The 23067-nt window shown below is 35.6% G+C and overlaps 1 protein-coding gene across 1 annotated transcript in view; it reads left to right on the forward strand.

Moving 5' to 3' along the window:
• The window catches only part of sntg2 (syntrophin, gamma 2), a 317357-nt gene extending 294752 nt beyond the window's left edge, over positions 1 to 22605 (forward strand). Inside the window, exons 15-17 of the mRNA XM_031902753.1 lie at positions 5647 to 5739; positions 15209 to 15319; positions 22157 to 22605. Of these exons, the coding sequence (XP_031758613.1) occupies positions 5647 to 5739; positions 15209 to 15319; positions 22157 to 22288 (336 nt within the window). The 3' untranslated portion in view covers positions 22289 to 22605. The remainder of the gene's footprint in view (positions 1 to 5646; positions 5740 to 15208; positions 15320 to 22156) is intronic.
• The last annotated feature ends 462 nt before the right edge of the window (positions 22606 to 23067 follow it).

Below are 23067 nucleotides of genomic sequence, written 5' to 3' on the forward strand. Positions count from 1 at the left end.
CTTTTCTTCTGCTGTGAAAATTCGTTTAAATATCCACCAAAGACTTCTAGCTGAGCAATGTTCCAAGTGTCAGAATAGTCTTCACATCTAAAACCCGCTCTAGGACAAGTAACTTGAATATTCATTAAACAAAACAGAGATTGTTTGTCCATTTATTAAATTATATTCTAGCTGGCCAACATTTAAGCACAAGTTAAGCCTACAATTTCCTACCATGTACGGGCACACCTCCCTCACCAAAATGGCATCATTTATTCTAAATATATCCCATGTTCACCAGCACCATCAGATTTTCCTGAAACAAATAACAGCTTTCACCAGTGGCCATTTTCCCTCTGACATTATCAGTGACATTAACATCTGCAACAGTATATGTGCGCTGTAAAGTTCATGCAATCAAGAGTGCAGGCTTACACAGGCAGAACTTACTTTGATAAAAAGTTCTGCTCTGAATGAGCACTGCAATGGTTAAGCTGAGTTCAGAAGAGGAGGTTAGGAGAACAAAATAGGTGCAGACAGCTAGAGCAGAGTTTCTATAGGAACCAGAAATGCCATCTCTTCATTGGCTACTAGACTGGAGGGTGTGTTTGGTAACCTGGGTTGAGAAGAATTAAGCATGCTCAGTTAGCCTTGATAATTAATATTCAGACTTCCTACACAACAGAGGACAAAGAAACCTTATGACAATGCTGGTTAAAAAGCATAACACCAATAAGAATAATAATATGGCTAAAAAACACTTCAAGCAAGTCTAAATTACCTTTTTGTATGTATTTCAAATTTAACAAGTTACACTGATGTGGCATTAAAAAAAACATGCAATTAAATGTTTTTTTGGGGGGAGAAAACTTAAATGGTATATTTACTAAACTACATAATATAAAATGAAACATAATTACAGGTATGGGACACGAAATCCGCTATCCAGAAAGTTTTGAATTACAAAAAGGCCATCTCCCATAGGCTCCATTTTAATCAAATAATTCATATTTTTAAAAATTACCTTTTTCTTTGTAATAATAAACCAGTACCTTGTACTTGATCCCAACTAAGATATAATTACCCCTTATTGGGGGCAGAACAGCCCTATTGTGTTTATTTAATGGTTAAATGATTCCCTTTTCTCTGTAATAATAAAACAGTACCTGTACTTGATCCCAACTAAGATATAATTACCCCTTATTGGGGGCAGAACAGCCCTATTGTGTTTATTTAATGGTTAAATTATTCCTTTTTCTCTGTAATAATAAAACAGTACCTGTACTTGATCCCAACTAAGATATAATTACCCCTTATTGGGGGCAGAACAGTCCTATTGGGTTTATTTAATGGTTAAATGATTCCCTTTTCTCTGTAATAATAAAACAGTACCTGTACTTGATCCCAACTAAGATATAATTACCCCTTATTGGGGGCAGAACAGCTCTATTGGGTTTATTTCATGGTTAAATGATTCCCTTTTCTCTGTAATAATAAAACAGTACCTTGTACTTGATCCCAACTAAGATATAATTACCCCTTATTGGGGGCAGAACAGTCCTATTGGGTTTATTTAATGGTTAAATTATTCCTTTTTCTCTGTAATAATAAAACAGTACCTGTACTTGATCCCAACTAAGATATAATTACCCCTTATTGGGGGCAGAACAGCTCTATTGGGTTTATTTAATGGTTAAATGATTCCCTTTTCTCTGTAATAATAAAACAGTACCTGTACTTGATCCCAACTAAGATATAATTACCCCTTATTGGGGGCAGAACAGCCCTATTGGGTTTATTTAATGGTTAAATGATTCCCTTTTCTCTGTAATAATAAAACAGTACCTGTACTTGATCCCAACTAAGATATAATTACCCCTTATTGGGGGCAGAACAGCCCTATTGGGTTTATTTAATGGTTAAATGATTCCCTTTTCTCTGTAATAATAAAACAGTACCTGTACTTGATCCCAACTAAGATATAATTAATCCTTATTGGAGCCAAAACAGCCCTATTGGGATTACTGTTTATGTTTTTTTTTTAGTAGACTGAAGGTATGGAGATCCAAATTGCAGAAAGTATCCTGAAAACCCCAGGTCCCGAGCATTCTGGATAACAGGTCCGATCTCCAAATGCTACAGGAACTACACTTTGTATTATGACAGGATTTTATTACTTATTTATTACTTGCTGAAATGGAACAAATTATTTCTACATTACTATAACTCAGTAGTAATGGAAGATGGAAGCAAAATGTGTTCCATAGTCTCTGGCAGGAATGGCATAAAAACGCCTCTGTAATCAAGTTTACGTTCATTCATGGACAATAGTTTATTTTGAAGAAGTAAATATCTATGAGCTGCCAATGGCTCCCCCCCTTTGTTGCTCACCTGATTTCTGTAATATATCTAGTACTTCTGTAGAGATGTCTTGGCTATATATCAATGTATAAGTATATGTTTTCCCTCGGGCAACATAACAAATGCCATAAATATAAACTTTCTATAAAACTTTTCCTGCAGGTTAGTCTGCTAATCAATAGCTGAAAGCGCATGTTTCATTATGCTGTAAATGTGCTTACAATGCAGGACGCTCAGCACTCTGTCAGCCATTAGTTACAGAACTGGAACGTTTTTATGAGCTCTTTTTGTCCCAGACTCCTTGATATTATACTTTATATTCATATTACTTGTGTTGTAAATCCTCGACATTTGAATAACACTTAGAACAATTAGTATTCTTCCTAAAAACACATTCTGCTTTTAAACAGCACAGTCTTAAGCTTAAATAGCTCCACATTAGTCTTATAGTTGCAGCAAAGTGCATGGCCCATTCTAGTTCTAATAGGGAAACAGGAAGGCCCATTGGGGGGAGGCATGATGATGTGGGTCAGAGAGGAGGCGGGGCTGTGATGTCACAGGGGTGGGTCTATGACACGGCTATTGGTCAATGTAACTCAGTCCTGCCTGGTTTTCCTAATTAGGAAAGCACTAAACGCTAGGGTTGCTACCTCTGCCGGCTAAGAAAACCGTGCAGGGATGACGTCATGGGGGGGAGGGTCATGATGATGTGGGGCAGAGAGTATGCGGGGCTGTGATGCTGCAGGGGTGGGTCTATGAGATGGCAATTGGTCAATGTTATTGAGTCCTGCCCGGTTTTCCTAATTAGGGAAACCGGGCAGGTGGTTTTGGCCCAGGCAGCCCTTTCCCAAAACCAGGCTGTCCGGGTAAAAACTGGACAGGTGGCAACCTTACTAAACTCATTTCTACGAATATCAGTCATTTATCAAAAGATCCAAATTAAAAAAACATGAACAAAAAAAGAGGCAGAAAAAAATGCAAAAAACTTGTGCGACAATACAAAAACCGCAATTTTTTCATTTTGTTGCACAAATGACAGCGTCATAAACCCCTGAAAACCTCTAAAACCACAAAGCAAAGAAAGATCTTCCAGTTGTAAAAAGAACATTTGCCATTTGACTTCTACGTGATCAAGACAGGTTTTAGAGGCGTACTTTTGCTTTTCGATTTGTCGCAGTTTTGATGCATAATAAATCATTAAAGTTTTTTTATTTTTCAAGTGACAAAATCGTATTTTGTCGCAAAAAATACAAATAGGGAAAAAAAATTGAGACACACACGTAACCTATAGAAGACTGCTTTAAAAGTAGGGATGCATCAAATCCACTTTTTTGGTTGAATACCGAACCTAATCCTAATTAGCGTTTGCTACTAAGGTTCTGGAAGGGTTAAATATAACTGCATAACAAAAAATATAAACTTCCTTGTTTATGTGACAAAAAGTGAAATCGCGTGATTTTTAGGATACGGATTAGGTTTGGCCAGGTGTGTGGATTCGGCCAATTTCGAATCCGAAAAATTTGCAAAAGGCATTAATGAAGCCAGTGGGCAATTTTTTAACGTCTTTTTGTTCTGCGCAAAATGCATTGAAGTCAATGGGCGTTTTTACACCTTTTTTTATGAAATATTTGACGTAAATGGTGAATATTCCCCAAACAAATACATGTCATATACTTCTGCAACAGTTTATTTTATTACACCTGCTATGGTTTCTACAGGTCCCCTCCCAACATGCGGGGAAGGCATCCATAGAGGCATTTAATATACTATGTGCAGCTTTACATAACATTGTCTCATTAGGAAAATGATGTATCTTGTTATTGAAAGAAGAAACAGAACAAATTCAAATTAAATATACCTATATAGACACAGAAAATGGGCTCCAATGGGAATTTATTATGTGCATATTAAAGCAGTCACAGGGAATATTATTGTACAACAATCGTCATGTTCATATACTGAGAATTAAATTAATCAAATAGCATAATATGTATCTGTGTTTTCCGTTCATGTATCGCTTCCAGTATATTGTACTTATAAAGCAGATAAAGACTCATTCACTAAAATAACACTGCATGAAAACCGCTTAGGGGCTGATTTATCAAAGTTAGAATTTTTACCAGGATTTGACCCTTTTTATACTAAAACTCAAGAATTTAAATGATGGTTTCCAAAACTTGAATGTTCAATATTTATTAAGCACAAAAACCTCAAATGTAAACCTTTGGCATCTAAAAACTTGCGAGTTCATGTAGAAAAGGGGAGTTTCATGGGAGTTGTCCTTGCAAAATTTTTTCAATTTGAGTATATCAAATTTTTTGGAGAGTTTGTAGATACATTGAAAATGATAAGTAGAAATTGCTGCATTTAAGTGTTTTTATAACTTAATATAATGAAATATTTTTGTCAAGTTTTTTTTTTTTTTTTTATAACTAAGCGTTCATGAGTTGATTGAGTTGTGGAGGCTTTTTTTAAAAATTTTTAATTTGTGAATTTGAGTTTTTGTGAGTTTTACCAAGTTTGAATGTTTGCTTATTTTTAAAAAAAATTTAATTAAAAGACAATTTGATCAAATTAAATCAAGAAAAAAAAACTTGAATGCATTGAATTTTCATTTTAGTCATCATTTTCAATCGGTCTACAAACTTTTAAAAAAAAATTAGAAACATTTTTTAAAAACTCACATTAAAAAAACTAGCGATAAGCAAAAAAAAAATTGGTAGGTATGGATTAGCTCAGAATTTCGCCACTGGCAGATTTTGCAAAATTTGCAGCAGAAAATTTCAAAAAATTGTCGCCCACATCAACACGCACAAAAAACATTTTTTTGCCGCAGAAATTTTTGCCATTTCGCAAATTTTTCACTGTTTTGCAAATCATCACTATTAAAAACTCTTATAGCTCCCAAAAGACTTCTACATAAACTTGCAAGCTTTTAGATGTTAAAGCTTTACATATTCAAGTTTATTTAATTTTTAGTGCTTAATAAAAATCAAACATTTGAGTTTTGGGAACCAAAATTCGAATTTGGGAGTTTTTACAAAAAATGTTGAATCGCAGAAAAAATTTGAATTTGAGTTTATTTGATTAAAAAAATCCCGAAAGTCTCAAGAATGCCAAAATTCAAATGATGATGATAAACAAGCCTCTAAATCAGTGCAAATCAGTGCTAAATATTGTTTTTACCCACCCATCAAAATGGGTACAAATAATCATTATATTACATATATATTGTATTTTGTGTGATGTTTCTTATGTTGCATTTATTATTGTGTGTACTTATTTATCCATTTATATATTTTTCAGTCCAAAACGTATGTTTGCAGCAGCCAAGGAGAGGTTGTTTGTTTCACTGTGGACTTCATCTCAGGATTTACGTGTTTTGATAGCAAGTCAAAGGTAAGAAAGTAAATTAAAATTTGTATTATGCCTTGAGTTCTTTATAGCAAAGAATAAAAAAAAAAAAAAATATATATAAAGTCATGAAAACAGTAGCTTTAATTTGAAAGATATTTTTTCCCGCTTTAAATACTCGTAACTGATAAGAACTGATATGAAAACATATCTATCTGCCATTCAGTCATGTTTACAAAAATATCCACTAAAAAGCAAATACGTGTTCACCTGAAATTTACTAGGGACGGAGTAGAAATCCTATAATTCTGTTTATAGATAAAATGTGAGTATGTGTGTATGTATATATTTGAATTTAGATGTTTGAATCAGTGTATAAAGTATAAATAAACCTACATGTAATGAAGGCTGCAAGAAGCGTATTTATCAGTGGGTGAAAGCCATTTGATAAATATGCTTCTAAAAATCCCATAGGAATAAATAGAACACGGGTGAGTTTTATGTATTATTCCTAGTGATGAGCGAATCTGTCCTGTTTCACTTTGCTAAAAAAATTGTGAAACTGTGAAGAAATTCGGGAAAAATTTGGGGAAAAGGACAGGCATAAAAAAATTGTTGCGCACATCAAAATAATGATGTGCAGCCAAAACAACTGTCTGACACGTGTCATTTCTTTATGTGTGCCCATTCTGCTATGCATACAATGAATTTTTTGACACGTGTGCCAAATTTTTCCAGTGCAAATTTTTGTGCCTGTTTTGTGACAAAATCCACCGATGGCAAAATGCAGAAATTTGCCGCGAATCCATGCCGGGGGAAAAACTCAGCTCATCTCTAATTATTTCTAAATTCACAATTTGTTAAATCTGCCCCATAGATTCTTGTTTTTCTAGATATTGGCATCAAACGCTATTGTCTAGCAGCCTGGATAAACTTACAATTACATAAGCTATCTTTCCCAGGGCAAGCCATTATACAATAACGTAAAGGAATACTGTCATTGTAGCAAGATAGCAGCTCCCAGTAGATATCAGTGGCCCTTCTTATCAGTGAGGGAAAACAATGTCCTGGTTATTATTGCAAGGCTCCAGAGTCTTCTATCTGTCAAGTCACACTGTATGATATAGTAATCACATGTAGTGATGTGCTAAACACTTGCAGTAGTCAGGTTCCTGAGACCCCCCAGTGTTCCCTTTATAGAGAAACATTAGTTCCTAATCCATTTCAGCCTAGTGCTTTCTAGTATATAACTAACTTGATGGAGACTAATCTGAGACTAACTGCCACTGTATATTTATATTTCTTATCCATCTGTCTTCATTCTGCTCCTCAGAAGTTACTCATGCTTTTAAAATTTGCAGCATAAAAGTTTTTTTTACTTACTAACAATATTTCCAGTCTGTTGGCTTTTCTAATATCATTGCCTGGGTTAAAAAGTGCCCTGACAAACTTCATTGACTCAGACAAGCTTCGTTGACTATTTCAGGCAATGACTCCATGAAAGGTCCTATGTACAGCTTTATTGAGAAAGACCATTGTTTCTTGACTATTTGCATTCTGTAGTGCTGTGTGTAGCTGGATTCTATCCTGTCCAATCCTGCCTTGTTTTAGTTCTGGATCCATATAGGTTGGTCCTATGTTGTTCAAATCAACTCAACCCCTTACTGATTTATTTTCATTTTTCTTTTTCACCCCTTGTTCCTTTTCTTCTGTCCCAGTCTCTTTCCTCATTGTTTCTTGACTTCCCATCTTCTATTCTAACTGCCTTGTCCTTGTATTATCCCGGCTTATACCATTTGGACACTACATACTAGGTTGACTATCCCAACCCAAGAAACTGGTATTTGCCCATCTTTGGAAAATATAACCAACAAACAAAGGTGCTGACACCTGCAGAAATCATTTCAAAAGCTGCATTAAATCATTTTTGGTATTGCCTAATAGTCACATGACAAAAACATGAGTTTCAGATGTTTCAATATCAATTGCACCAAGCTAATTCCTACATCATTTGTATAACAGTTGTAATCACTTTAAAAGTAAATTCTGTTAACTTATTTTATTGCTAGTAAATAAATGCGCCAATATACCACTAGTTCATTATGGATCTCATCTGTGTGTAACTTAAGTTTAATTAAATCTCCTAATACAGGCATAACATTATTTTAGTCAATAAGACATTCCCATGATACCACAGAGTTGCAGGCAACTTAATTAATCTAGAAGCCAAAATATTGTAGTGAAGCAAATGCAGGTGCATGTTGTAATCCTCTCAAATCTATGCTTACATAGAAATTCACTTGCCTTATGGACACATATCTTCTATCTATATCCTGAAAACATGGAATAATATGATGACTCTTGGGTCATACATTTACGTACGTAGTGCCAAAAATCAGCACAGGCAGTTGACTCTTATCCCTCATTGATACAGTATAACCTGTGGTACAAGTAAAGCAACACCTCATTGCTGCATATTTGAACTTCTACAACACTTTTTATAGTCATTTTAATGTCTCTATATGTATGTATGTATATCTTTATTTATAAAGCGCTACTTATGTACGCAGCGCTGTACAGTAGAATACATTAATACAAACAGGGTGTTAAGATAATAGATAAATACAAAGTATAATAATAAATACAGATAAATACAGCAGCAATAAGTTAAGAGTCGAGGACACAAGAGGAAGGAGGTCCCTGCCCCGTAGAACTTACAATCTATATTTATATATATATATATCTCTAGTTGGTTATCCTTTAGTCCCCTCTGGCCTTAGACCATAAGTTCCAGTACTCAACATCCTGCCATATTTTTGGGCAATATTTGATGATCCTGGGTATTTCTTAATGGCAACTGGGATATGTGAAGCTTGGATACTGCTTTACCTATTGCTCCATAGCCCTTGCAACAGCTCTTGGTGGAACACAGGCACCATGAAAGCTGTGTTAGTAACAACAAGCACCTTTTGTACCCAAGCCTAACTCATACAGTAGGTAATACATTTTGTTCTTCTTAAATAAACTTGAGACTGTTACTTATCCAGGTGTTTTCCTTTTTCTTCTACATCAGCTAAACAAATAGATTTTGTTGTTTTCTTTATTGCCAACCTTAATCATTGTTGTTGCTACTTTTACTTTACACAGTTCTGCTCTGTTAGCGGTTAAAGTATCTGACAATGTCTTTTTTAAAAGAAAAAAATTCAGCATAAAGAGAATCCATATGGAAAGTGTCATGGGTAGGTGAGGATATGCATAACGGGTTATTTTAAGGGCAGTTGCACAGGTGTTTCTCTGCTTGCTTCCTTTTTATGGCTCATCACAGCACGACTCAAAGCTGTCCTTGATTTTGTATCTGTAACTGTTTCTCATGTTGGCTTTTACTGAATGTCACTGTACAGGTCAATGGGTAAAAACACATTTTGCATTGTGTCTTTAATATGAAGTGACTGTTATTTAAAAAAATATATTCTTTCTGAAAAGCTTTCACGTAGATCCAAAGGTAAAAGCAAACGGCACAGTGTAAAACTCTGTATGATAGAACCTACATGCTGTATAACTAGACATGTTCAAATTACACTTTAGGGGGCACATTTACTAAAATCTGATTTTCTTCTGGGCTTAAAACACAATATGGTAAAAATTCAGAGTACCCACGATAATTTTTGAAGTTCTAAAATGTCTTGACAATGCTTTTATCGTTTGTACAAAAATATTGCAATTGCATCCCGAAAGTAACAAAATTTTCATGCCGAAAAGTTCATTATGCAACGAAAAACTTTCTGGCTTTGGAAGCCCTCCATAGGGCTCAATGGTACTCGACAGATCAAACCTGGCAAAAAGATAGTCCCCAAAGCGTTAACGAATTCCAAAATGTTCGTATTCTTTGTGCAAAGTGCAATTTTTTAGTGGAAATTTAATGAAAAACTCGTGGAATTTTAACGAACGTTTAGAAATGTGCTATAATTTAGAAAAAAGGTAGAAAACAAAATAGAACACAACGTTATCTCAGAATTGCTTAGTAAATGGGCTCCTAGGTGTAGAATAAGTGTGTGTGACTGCATATTTCAGACAGATATAAAAACAGATCACTTGGAATGATTTTTGTCAGTAACATATAAGAAGTTTGTTAAGATATTTAGTGCTAAAATAAGCTGCAAAAATGCCGTCAATAAAGAACATTGGCCAAAGTATTTCAAAATAATAATATATTTGAGTTATATATCATCTTGGCATTTCCATATTAACTTTCATTGCATCAATTTGGAATTTCAACCCTACTATTTCCAATTTGACTTTATCTTTAGAGTCTTACCCATACCTAATAAAAATCTATTTATATTGGGACCTAAAACAAGAAACCTCACACTGCTCATGTAACATTTTAAACTTAAAGTAGGAGTGCAAGATTACAATGAATGCTTTAAATAGGGTTAGCATTCATGTTTATGATATTCTGTTTTAGTCTAGAACTCATTTATCTATACTTTACCCCATACACAGGTATGCCAAAGGGGGCAGCAGAAGCTGTAGCTGTATGGGTTTTGTGGGTTCATCACATAACCCCCTAAAGCACCTCTACTCCAGCGTAAACAGACCCAACTTGGCCAGTCTTTCCCCATAACTGAGACTTTCCATACCCTTTACCAGCTTAGTTGCCCTTCTCTGGACCTCTCTAATTCAATAATACCCTGTTTAAACAACGGAAACGAAAACTGCATAACATACTGTATACTAGATGGGGCCTTACCAGTGCTCTGTAAAGTAGAAGAATAACCCCCTCCTCCCACAAATCTATGTTACTTTTAATACAGCTCAAAACCTTGTTTGCCCTTGCAGCTGCTGCCTGGCATTGCTTGCTACAGCCAAGTTTATTATCTACAAGGACTCCAAGGTCCTTCTCCATTATGGATTTGCCTAGTGCAGTCCCATTTCTGCTCTGTGTTTTTAGCAGAAAACATAATGCCCCAGTCTATGCTCTATCCTGGCAGTACTATGGCTCCAGTCAATACCTGGGTAATTAAAATCCCCCATTATTATCACTTGCCCCAAACTAGCAGCCTTTTCCATTTGCAACTGGAGCTGAGCCTCTTCCTCTGCTTATATTAAGAATGGTGAACTCTTTACTTTCTGTGAAAAGCTGAATCCATAAGACTTCCTTAGGCTTGATACTATCATCAATATGAATATCTGCAAATGTGCACTAATAATATTCAGTAGAAAGACTTGTTCAGATTTGTTTTCCTTAAGATTTATTGCTGGAAATATACATATGAATTGCACCTACTGATTTTGTGCAGCTCATTTTAATAGAATTAATTGTGGATTATTTCTTCTACATATAACAAACATAACAGCATCTTTATTACTGGCACTAGATAAGATTCTGAATGTTTGGTGTTTGTGGCTATAATGAGTTTATAAACAACTTCCAATCAATCATTTAATGAAGCCTTAATTAAGATATGTCTGGAAGCTAACATTTTTCATAGCAAAATATGACTTTCTAAATACAATTTAGGGTTTTCATAATATTTAACATCATTATCAGAACTGAAATTAAGGGGGGGCATTGGGTTGGGGTTTTGACGCAGAAAAATTCACAAACCCCAACTTTTTCGAGATTTGTTATGTACTTTTCCCGCAACGATCCCGAATCCAAAAACTGTTGAGGTCATGTAGATGTCAATGGCAGATGTCCCTTCCCCTGAAAAAAATTTCTTTGCCTTGAACATTTCAAATATTCTGGATTATTGTTGAAGCTGGTTTTAGTGTGACAATTCAAAAAGTTGGTTTATCGGGCAACAAGTTGAAAAGGTTGTGCTTTTCGCAACGTCTCTGCAAATTTTTCCCGCACATGCTTTTTTGCTTTGGATTTTTTGATAAGTGTCTGACATAGTGGACATAGTGGAAACGAGTTTATTTGTGGTTTCGAAAACCAAAATTTTTGATCCGCTAGGTTACAACATCACTGCATATCAGCATATTTGGAAGATCGATCCATCAAAAATTACATTTTCCAATTTTCGTGTAAAAAAACTTAAAAAAGAAAATTTCGAATGTGCACTTATTTATTAAAAAACTCAAATTTAATCTTTATAGCTCAAATTCCAAAACAGCTTAAATATTGCTAATACAACTCCCGTAGACTTCTACATGAACTAGCTTTTACATACCAAAGTGTTTTTAGCGCTTAATAAACCTTGAAAATTCAAGTTTTGGGAACTCATTTCACAAGTTTTGCTGCAAAAAAACCCAAATTGCATCAAATTTGTAAATTCTGATAAATTATCCCCTTATTTTTTTCATACATTGTTTTTTTTTCTCAAAAATATATTATAGCAGATTTATTTAAATGTATAGTGCCTATTATTATTATTAACATTTATTTATAAAGCGCCAACATATCCCGCAGCGCTGTACAATAAGTGGGTTACATACATTGGACATACAGAGTAACATATAAAGCAATCAATAACCGATACAAGAGGTGAAGAGGATCCTGCCCAAAAGAGCTTACAATCTATTCAGATGGATTTCCAGCAGTCTGATTATTATTAATAGTGATAAGCAAATTTTTTCGCCAGGCACGGAGAATTTCCACATTTTGCAATTGGCGAATTGTTTTGCAAAAGTTCCGTGAAAAATCGCTGCGCATCAGAACAAGCTTCTTCTTGTTTTTATCAATTGCTAAAATGTTACTATATACAGCAATAAATAAACTGGGCGGTGATAGTAAACTAGTGGTTTGAGTTGTTATGCACATATAGTTTCATGTTTACAAGTTGCTGCACTTGTGCGCTGATATATTTTGTGTGTTTATTCATTGTATCACTAACTCCAGCCGGCTGCAGCCCCTTTCCCATAACAGGGGGGATAATGTGTTTAGCAGAAGTCTGTGTTTGCATAATCCTTTTCTGACAGAGGATAATTTACTTGATGATTTGTGATTAATGGGGGCAGGTATAAAAAACAGAATTAATACTTCTGCTCTGCCTCCAGTTATTCTTAGCTTTAAATTATGTAAATTCCAGCAAAGCAGATTGCCTACTCAGAGCCTTCCGAGAGTTAATTACATAATCTTTATTGATAAACAAACCCAATGAAATCATTATCCATAGAATATTTTTTTTCCAGTAAATTCCAGAATTTGATATCTCTTGGTTTAAACAGAGGAGGACAGTGGAATGCAAACATATTTGAACCAGTAGGGTCTCAACTAACATGTAAACACTTATAGTAAAGGAATATATCATATGTGGCAATGTATATTAAAGTATGTTGTGAACAAAATACTTGAGTACTAAAGTATGGGATCTCTTATCCAGAAACCTGATATTCCGAAGGCTCAGAGTTACAAGAAGGCCATTTCATATACAGTCAATTTTAATCAAATAATTCTGATTTTAAAAATTGATTCCCTTTTTCTCCTTCTGCAATAATAAAACAGTACCATGTACTTGAGTGTAACTTCAATCCATATTGGTGGCAAAACAATCCTATTGGGTTTATTTAGTGGTTAAATGTATTTTAGTAGAATAGTAGTAGTAGCAGTAATGCATTTTATGGTAAAGTGATCTAAATTATGAAAACACCTAAAAAAAAACAAACAAAAAAATGAACTCCAGATAAGGGATACCATACTTTTACCTAAATAAAAATATGTTACATACTATTAACTTCAATACATTTTTGTAAAATTTTACTAATTTTCCTGTGGTTTTGCCAGATTTTTTTCATCATTACCTACAATATAAACTATCGTATGAAGAAGAACAATATCTGGCCAGTTGGGCAGCACAGCTTGGGTGGGGAGAGATTGTAAGCTCTTTTGGGCAGGGCTCTCTTCACCTCTTGTTTCGGTTATTGATTGCTCTATATGTTACTCTGTATGTCCAGTGTATGTAACCCACTTATTGTACAGCGCTGCGGAATATGTTGGCGCTTTATAAATAAATGTTAATATTAATAATAATAATACTGATGTGGAACCTTTGGAATCCTTGTGGCCCAAGGTTTATTGGTTTAGTGGATTTTCCTGGAATGTGCTCTACATAAGTCTATTTTAGAGGTCAGGTGAATAGGGTGGGCATTGTCTCTACTTCCCCCTCTTTTCAATTCCAATTAGAAGGCAGAAGTTAAAGAGAAGAGAGTGCACAACTTACTGCCAAATCTGCCCAAATCTGTGCTTTGTTGTAGATTCTCCTGGATTTTGGAGTAGATTGTGAGCTCCCTGGTATCCTTATTTTGGCCTGTTTAATAAAACACTGAAAATGGCGCACTTAGATCAGCAATACAAATTCCAGAAACATCCCTTATCCTGCAAACCTCATGTCCCAAGGATTCCAGAGGTTCCACACTTGTATCTGACCACTCAAGCTGTGCTGCCCAACTGGCCAGATAGAGTGATAGTTATATAGAGTGGAGGGGTGGAGTCTAATTGCTGGTGGAGAAAAATACAATGCATGAAAGTAGCCTGAAACTACAAGTCTTTAACACCTTCTTCCAAGCTAAAGTAAAAGCAATAGAAAAAATAAATGTATTATCCACATAGTATTTACAATACACAAATACAAGTAGAAAATATAAATGTATGGATTCCCTTTTAGAAAGTTTAGAAAATCATGTACAGGTATGGGATCCCTTATCTGGAAACCCATTATAAATAAAGTTCTGAATTACAGAAACGCCGTCTCCCATAGACTCCATTATAAGCAAATAATTCTAATTTTTAAAAATGATTACCTTTTCTCTGTAATAATAAAACAGTACCTGTACTTGATCCCAACTAAGATATAATTACCCCTTATTGGGGGCAGAACAGCCCTATTGGGTTTATTTAATGGTTAAATGATTCCCTTTTCTTTGTAATAATAAAACAGTACCTGTACTTGATCCCAACTAAGATCTAATTACCCCTTATTGGGGCAGAACAGCCCTATTGGGTTTATTTAATGGTTAAATGATTCCCTTTTCTCTGTAATAATAAAACAGTACCTGTACTTGATCCCAACTAAGATATAATTACCCCTTATTGGGGGCAGAACAGTCCTATTGGGTTTATTTCATGGTTAAATGATTCCCTTTTCTCTGTAATAATAAAACAGTACCTGTACTTGATCCCAACTAAGATATAATTACCCCTTATTGGGGGCAGAACAGCCCTATTGGGTTTATTTCATGGTTAAATAATTCCCTTTTCTCTGTAATAATAAAACAGTACCTGTACTTGATCCCAACTAATCCTTATAATCCTTATTGGGGGCAAAACAGTCCTATTGGGTTTACTTAATATTTAAATGATTTTTAGACTTAAGTTATAGAGATCCAAATTACGGAAAGATCCCTTATCTGGAAAACCCCAGGTCCCAAGCATTCTGGATAACAGGTCCCATACCTGTATATACTATACTATGTGGGTGCTCAGGGTATGTAGAGACTTTATAGACTATTTCAAGTCAAGCTTTGAGACTGAATACAACATTAATGAGCTGCAGTTCTCTGTCTGTTGCAGAATATAATTTGGAGGTTCAAGTTCTCCCAATTAAAAGGATCATCAGATGATGGGAAAACCAGAGTGAAGCTACTTTTTCAGAGCCCTGACACCAAACAAATTGAAATGAAGGTACGTGAAATTCGACAATATCAGGTCACATATCCAATAATGTGTAATTGCGTTCTTATAATTCAATAAGCTTGCACAAAAATAAAGTTGAATTAAAATGAAATGGGGATATTTGGAGATAGACAGGCGCTGTGAACACATGGATGTTTGACTTTAATTTAAGCAGGGATTTTCAATTTACACTTCAAGCAAAAAGAGTTTAATAAAAATAGATGATTTTGGTGTATTTGCAAGTCAAGGAGACTTAATGCAAAGGAGCAAAATAACCGGTTTTGTTCAGGTTGAATTATATGCCATAGAGCAAAAGCTGCGTGTTTAATAGATTTAAACTGTTCGTTCAGCAAGTTTATAAAATAAAATTAGGGCTTAGCGACTGTAACTTCTCTTAGTGGGATATTGTCATACATTGTTATAATCCATCGTTTTTTCTAATGCTTTAATAGTGTAAGACTCCAAAATCAGATACAGGTGTAAATATATCTTAAAAGTCCAGTGGCTTAGTAACATAGTAAGTTAGGTTGAAAAAAAGACACAGGTCTATCAAGTGCAACCATAATGCCTATATATAACCTGCCTAACTGCTAGTTGATCCAGAGGAAGGCAAAATACCCCATCTGAAGCTAATTTGCTAATTTGCCGCAGAGGGGAAAGAATTCCTTCCTGACTCCAAGATGGCAATCGGACCAGTCCCTGGATCAACTTGTACTAAGAGCCCATAATCCTGTATTCCCTTCTGTTATCCAGAAAGCTCCAAGTTACAAGTCTATGTCCCATAGACTGAAATTTAATAAAATAATTCCGTTTTTACCTTTTTCACCTTTTTCTCTGTAATAATAAAACAATGCCTTGTACTTGATATAATTAATACTATTTTAAAAATGAACGGCCGTCCCCAGGGATCGTACAATTTGCAGTGCATACAAACCAAGGCACACAACACTTGCTAGGCAACATTAGCCAGTTAATGGACAGAGTTTTGCTCCCACACTACTTCCTGTTACAGTTAGAGCTGCATTATTTCCTGTCAGCTGATCTCTGAGAGGGCACACAGCCCAGCACTAAATGGCGGCTCAAGGAAAAGGATGTAAAAGGGCAATATTTACTGATGTATATATTACAGTTTGGTGAGATTCTTTAATAGGTCACTTAATATGATATAAGATATAAAATCTGTTGGTTAAGTATTCATTCTGGGGATTCAGTTTTTCTTTAAAGGCATTATATGTTCCATTTCTCATTGCCAAAAAAATTGCAAAACAGAAAAGCATTTTTTTTACAGCAAAACTAAATACATATATAATATAATTAATATCTGGTTGTTCTGAAGCTTGTGTATATACCACAGATTCTAAAGTGGATCAATGTGCTGTCACGGGGAGTCAATGAGTCTGTGACAGCCGAGCAGCTGAAAAATACCCACAATTGATAAGTAATACAATAGAAAAAGTTGTCTATAAAGTTCTCAGTAAGGAAACGAAATCACTAAACAATGCGGGTAAGTCAATAGAAGGCAACCTTGGTAAAAGATGTGAAATGAAACAGACGATTCCAATAAATAAATGACAGATGAATCAAGAAGGATTAAAGGCTGTAGCTCTGTGATTTGTGATCTGCAAATCATATAATTGCATTTTCTTGTAATTCCATTTGATTTGTTATTATTGCTTGAACTTGTCAAATCAACCCTAGTTACATTTTTACATAGTTACATAGGGTTGAAAAAAGACCAGAGTCCATCAAGTTCATCCCTTCCAAGTAAACCCAGCACCCACAACCTATACTGACCTATCTATAAATTCTAGGTAGAAAACTAAAAATAAATTGTATAAAAAAAAATCCCTCTCTTCTAAGTTTATCTAGGAAGAAGATGTGCAAAGTGTGCTGCAGGTCTAGTCACCCATAGCAACCACCTAGCACTGGTCACCTGTTTGAACACAAATATCTAACAGTCCGTGGGCGGGCAAACTTTTCTTTACAAACAATAGCCCAGACCATATGTGTATAGGCATTAGAACAAAACACTGGATTTTTGCCGTTAAGTTAAGCTCTACTGTGCCTGTACACAGCACAAATTTGCCATAATGGGTATTAGGAGATAGAAGAAGATGCCAACTTGGTGCTCTTACAGTAGTACCTCAGGCCGATGTAGTTTACAGCAAACAGGAGCACAGACCTGGGGTCTCAGGTAATTCATTATAATCACTGAAGGGATGCTTAACAAATTGGCACCACAATGATTATGCCTTTCCTTCTCCTTTAAGGAACCAAGGAAACTACCACAGTTTAAGTATGTTTGCCTGGATGCCAGGACTTTATCTGATTTGTACAGGGTAACAGAGATTTGAGAGAGTAAATAACTTTACTTTCTTCTAAAAACCATTGGATATCAATAGCCCCTAAGCAGTGTTTTGTTCAGAGAGTTAAAATAACTATATAGACTAGTGATGATCAAAACTGTCCCGTTTCGCTTCACCGAAAAATTTGCAACACTGCTGAAAAATTCCCAAAATGTGGCTACCGCACAACTATTTTTTCACGTGCAACCTTTTTGCAATGGCCCCTACTTATCTGAGGCGACTACAACTTTTGTGATGTGATTGCGACCTTTTTGGGCACGTTTCCCCACACGAAGAATTTTTGAGGCAGTTTCGCAGATATGTCTCAAACAGCAAAAAAAAAATCGTTCATCACTAATATAGACTTCTTATGTATGAATGGTTAGGATGGTCACTGAGGGTTGTATAACTTACAGTCTCATTTGTTTAGTGAAGGGTAGTCAATTTCTTCTATAGATATCCAAGGTCCAACATATTTCTTTTGCTCCATATTAGATTTCTGAATAACTGAGAACTTGTACGTTATAACTTCCAAATCCAAAAATTACTTATTAGATGTGCCTACACTAAGAAAAATTCTGCATACAAAGTACCTGTATGTTGCTCAACAGGTTCTATCTGTACAGGTATCTTATCCCTGTACAGGGATCTTTCTGTAATTTCATCTCCATAACTTAAGTCTGCTAAAAAACATTCAAATATTGAGTAAACCCAATAGGACTGTTCTGCCCCAATACGGATTAATTATATCTTAGTTGGGATCAAGTACAAGGTACTGTTTTATTATTACAGAGAAAAGGGAATAATTTAACCATTAAATAAACCCAATAGGGCAGTTCTGCCCCCAATAAGGGGTAATTATATCTTAGTTGGGATCAAGTACAGGTACTGTTTTATTATTACAGAGAAAAGGGAATCATTTAACCATTAAATAAACCCAATAGGGCTGTTCTGCCCCCAATAAGGGGTAATTATATCTTAGTTGGGATCAAGTACAGGTACTGTTTTATTATTACAGAGAAAAGGGAATCATTTAACCATGAAATAAACCCAATAGGGCTGTTCTGCCCCAATAAGGGGTAATTATATCTTAGTTGGGATCAAGTACAGGTACTGTTTTATTATTACAGAGAAAAGGGAAATCATTTTTAAAAATTAGAATTATTTGCTTATAATGGAGTCTATGGGAGATGGCCTTTCCGTAATTTGGAACTTTCTGGATAACGGGTTTGCGGATAAGGGATCCCATACCTGTATTTGATCCTTATGAACTTTACAAAAGCAAGCTACATCAGGAAAAAAAACAAATCATGAGATTTAAGTTATCTAAGTGACCTTTAAAAAAAATGAGCAGATAAATTTGGCTCTGTATTTTAATATGGCGTATGGTGCAGTTCATGACGAACATATGAGAGAAAGGGCTGTCAAAAGGCTTGTATTTCAGCTTTGGTCTTGCAAAATACATAATTGTTAATTTATTCACCATTCTGCATACACGCACAACTGAAAATAATGAACCGATAACACACAGATACCGGGCAATGTAAATAGGACAGAGGTTTCGATCTTATCAGGAAAACTGTCAAACATGGAGCCACGGGTCCCATTTGTCTGCAAGACATCATAGACAACAGTTAGTGGATCCATTCAGAGACTATAACTAACTCAAAGGCTCTGGGGACTCACCAAGGAAATTGAACCAAGTCACAAGGGGCCCTATGTTACACATAAAATTGTGCCTATAAATATATTTGACAGTTAAGATGAATTTGAACGCATATATGTTATCATCAGGGAATAGACAGATCAGAATCTGCAAAGGGAACTCGTGCCAATACTGTGCAGTACAAAGCAAGATTTTTCTGAGCTTTTATTTAAAGCCTAACCTCATGTTTAAGAAATTGTCTGTGTTAACCATTTGGCTACCAGAGAACTGTACCCAGCATTATAGCTAGGGATGCACAGAATCCAGCCTTTTGTTGAAGGATTCGGATTCGGGCGAATCCGCGGTCCCGCGGTCCCACGGTCTGAGTGCTAATTAGCACTCAGAAGGGTTAAATGATAGGGGGAATAATTTTTTAACCCTTCCGGATCCTAATTAGCATGATTCGGATTCGGTTCGGGGGTTCGGTCGAACCCAAAACGGTAAGTACCTATAACCAAAGACTTCATCTACTCTTACCCACAGTGGCTTATTATTACAACTTCATTGAATATTTTATACAAAATATGAGCAATGTCCTTTTACATTGGTAGGTTACATCAGGGTAGCTAATGACAGCTCTTGAGTACCATACTGTAGGAAACCTAACTAAAACATTTTAGATATCATGGACCGCATTCATACACCCTAATTCAATGTCCAATTTCCCTTTAGACTTAAGTTTTCAGGAGAATTAGTTTTTTTTAGGAAACCATGGGATGAGCTGCCCATACATTCTCTGATTGGTTGGGCAGTTTGCTTGTTTCTGTCTGACCATTTTGGCAGATAATTCTGCAATTCTGTGGATCAAAATTTTTCCATGAAGACATATAAGGGCTGATTCACTAAGGGGCACATTTACTAACCCACGAATGGGCCGAATGCGTCCGATTGCGTTTTTTTCGTAATGATCGGTATTTTGCGATTTTTCGGAAAATTTCGCAACTTTTTCGTAGCCATTCCGAAAGTTGTGCAAAATTTTTTCGTAGCGTTAAAACTTGCGCGAAAAGTCGCGCCTTTTTCGTAGCCATTCCGAAAGTTGCGCAAAATCTGGCGATTTTTTCGTAGCGTTAAAACTTGTGCCAAAAGTCGCGCCTTTTAAGTTTTAACATTACGAAAAAAATCGCCAGATTTTGCGCAACTTTCGGAATGGCTACGAAAAAGTCAAGTTTTTTCCAATCGGAATTTTTCCAATTCGGATTCGGATTCTTGGGTTAGTAAATGTGCCCCTAAGAGTCGATAACGCTTAATGCTTTTTTGCGTTAAAAAGCATGCGAAAAATGAAGCCATTGCTTTCAAATTTGGTAATATAAAAAATCGTACAAGATACTTAACTAAGTGGAACATCTTCATAAATACCCTTTCTCCCAAGGACAGATCTCATTTGGAATCAATACTTTACTTACCATAGTTCCATGAATACCCACAAACTTTTACTAGCCTTTATATATGCAAATTCTAGTATACATTTTAATCATCTGTTTATTAATAATTTATGTTACTCTATTATTATTTTTTCAGTCCTTTTCCAACTGTAAAATTGATTTGAAATGTGCACTAATTTGTTTATATAATGTATTTTATTATTCCCTGTTGGGATTTACTTGTTCTCTCAACGATTGTTGTAATTGTCTAATCAATAAACAATAATATGCGCAAAAAACGCACGCATATGCGATATAAAGCATCAAACACGCTAAATATCGCATTAGTCTGAGCGAATATTAACACCTACTTGGGGCTGGCGGTACTCAAAATTGAGGTTCGTGAGCTTTTGGCAACACAACATGGAACAGTATGGGGCTGATTTACTAATCCACGAATCTGAATCTCATATGGGAAAAAATCGGATTGGAAACGAACATTTTGCGACTTTTTCTTATTTTTTGCGATTTTTTCGTCACCGTCGCAACTTTTTCGTAGCCGCTACGACTTGCGCGAATTGTTGTGACTTTTTCATAGCCATTACGACTTTCGTGAATTCTTGTGACTTTTGCATAGCCATTATGACTTTCGCGAATTGTCGTGACTTTTTCGTATTGAGCGCTCGGAAAATTTGTGATAATTCGCGAAAAAGTCCCAAAATAACGATCATTATGAAAAAAATGCATTCGGACGCTTTTCGGACGTTCGTGGATTAGTAAATATGCCCCTAAGTGTTGGCCCTAGAGTGATGCAGCCTCCAGTTTTCAGGGAAATGGGCATTTTCAGAACAGTAGTTTTCAGAAAGTAATGGTTACGTGCGTAAAATCGTGCGCTAATATAGGGCGAAATATATTGCGCGCAGCGGGAAATAATGCACACATCGGGAATTAACGCAAGAAAAAAGCTCATTGCGAGTTAAATAACGCAAAGAACAATGCGTCTTAATTATGACGCCTGTCCTTTTAGTGAATCAAGTGTTAAGTCGCAAAAAATAAGAAGTGATAAAATTTTTACCGCATGCTATAAATAGCGCTCGTTTTATCGACCTTTAGTGAATCAACCCCATAATTCTTTATTTATCAGGATGGCAGGATTATCTGTCCCAAAGTCCTGCTGGATCAAGAATTATTTGTTTTGGTAGATCAAGAATTACCTTCCCAGGACAGATCCACCAAACTTGCAGGCAGATATCCTGGAGGATCAAGAAGTATCTGTCCTGATAAAAATGTACCTTCAGTTGGCCCAGAGTGATGGAATGGGACAATACAAAGGCATTAAGGCTATCTAAGGTTTTTATTATGAAATTGAATGTGGCCCATGTGGGCAAAGGCTAAAATGTATCTTAACAACCCCTTTTCCATTTTATTTATCCAGGAGTTAGAGTTTCAGGATCTGACGGCGGTTCTGCACTGCATCCATTCTTTCATTGCGGCAAAAGTTGCTTCTATGGATCCCATGTTCATAAACAACCAAAGTCACGCTAGAAAATATATCTACAACACGTAAACATCGAAGCTTTGTGGCAAAACAAGAACTATTTTCCTACAGAATCTATTTCACGCACAGCGAAATTTTAAATGACTTCAATACAAATGACTGAAACAGAAAAGAAGACTATTTTTATTATTTATCATGTTTCATTTTGACTTCATTTTGAAAGCATCATTTCGGTGTACTTCATGGAAATATCGAAAGCACATTTTCCCTATCTCGTATAAGTGGAGGGGACTATGATTTAGCACTTTACAATAACTGCTCTAAGATTTTGAACATAATTACTAAAAATGTACTTTTTCTTTTTCATTAAACCCATTATATAGAAATTCAACAAAACAGAATTGTATTATTCATAGGCAAACAGCATGCTGGAAATAGACAGGCAGGCAGTGGCAGACATATACAGTACATTATTTGGCCTCTCTGCCAGATTAGAGTTCAGGACCGTTTTCCTTTGCAAAAACCAGAAAGAATGTTTTCCCTTGGGCCCCTGTGCAATTTCATAAGGTCACAAATGATATGTCTGTCCTTCCAAATAGGCCTGAACATTTACCAGGAGAGAGTACTGGAGAGAGTTACTTGGACAAAAATGTTGCAGTGAAACAACTGTTTCCAAGCTGCAAACCAACTGTGGTTGATCTATAGCAGTGATCCCCAACCAGTGGCTCGGGGGCAACATGTTGCTCCCCAACCCCTTGGATGTTGCTCTCAGAGCCCCCAAACCAGGGAGTTATTTTTGAATTCCTGACTTGGGGGCAAGTTTTGGTTGAATAAAAACAAGATTTCCT

Source organism: Xenopus tropicalis, chromosome 5 (assembly GCF_000004195.4).
Source record: "Xenopus tropicalis strain Nigerian chromosome 5, UCB_Xtro_10.0, whole genome shotgun sequence".
Classification (NCBI taxonomy): Eukaryota; Metazoa; Chordata; class Amphibia; order Anura; family Pipidae; genus Xenopus; species Xenopus tropicalis.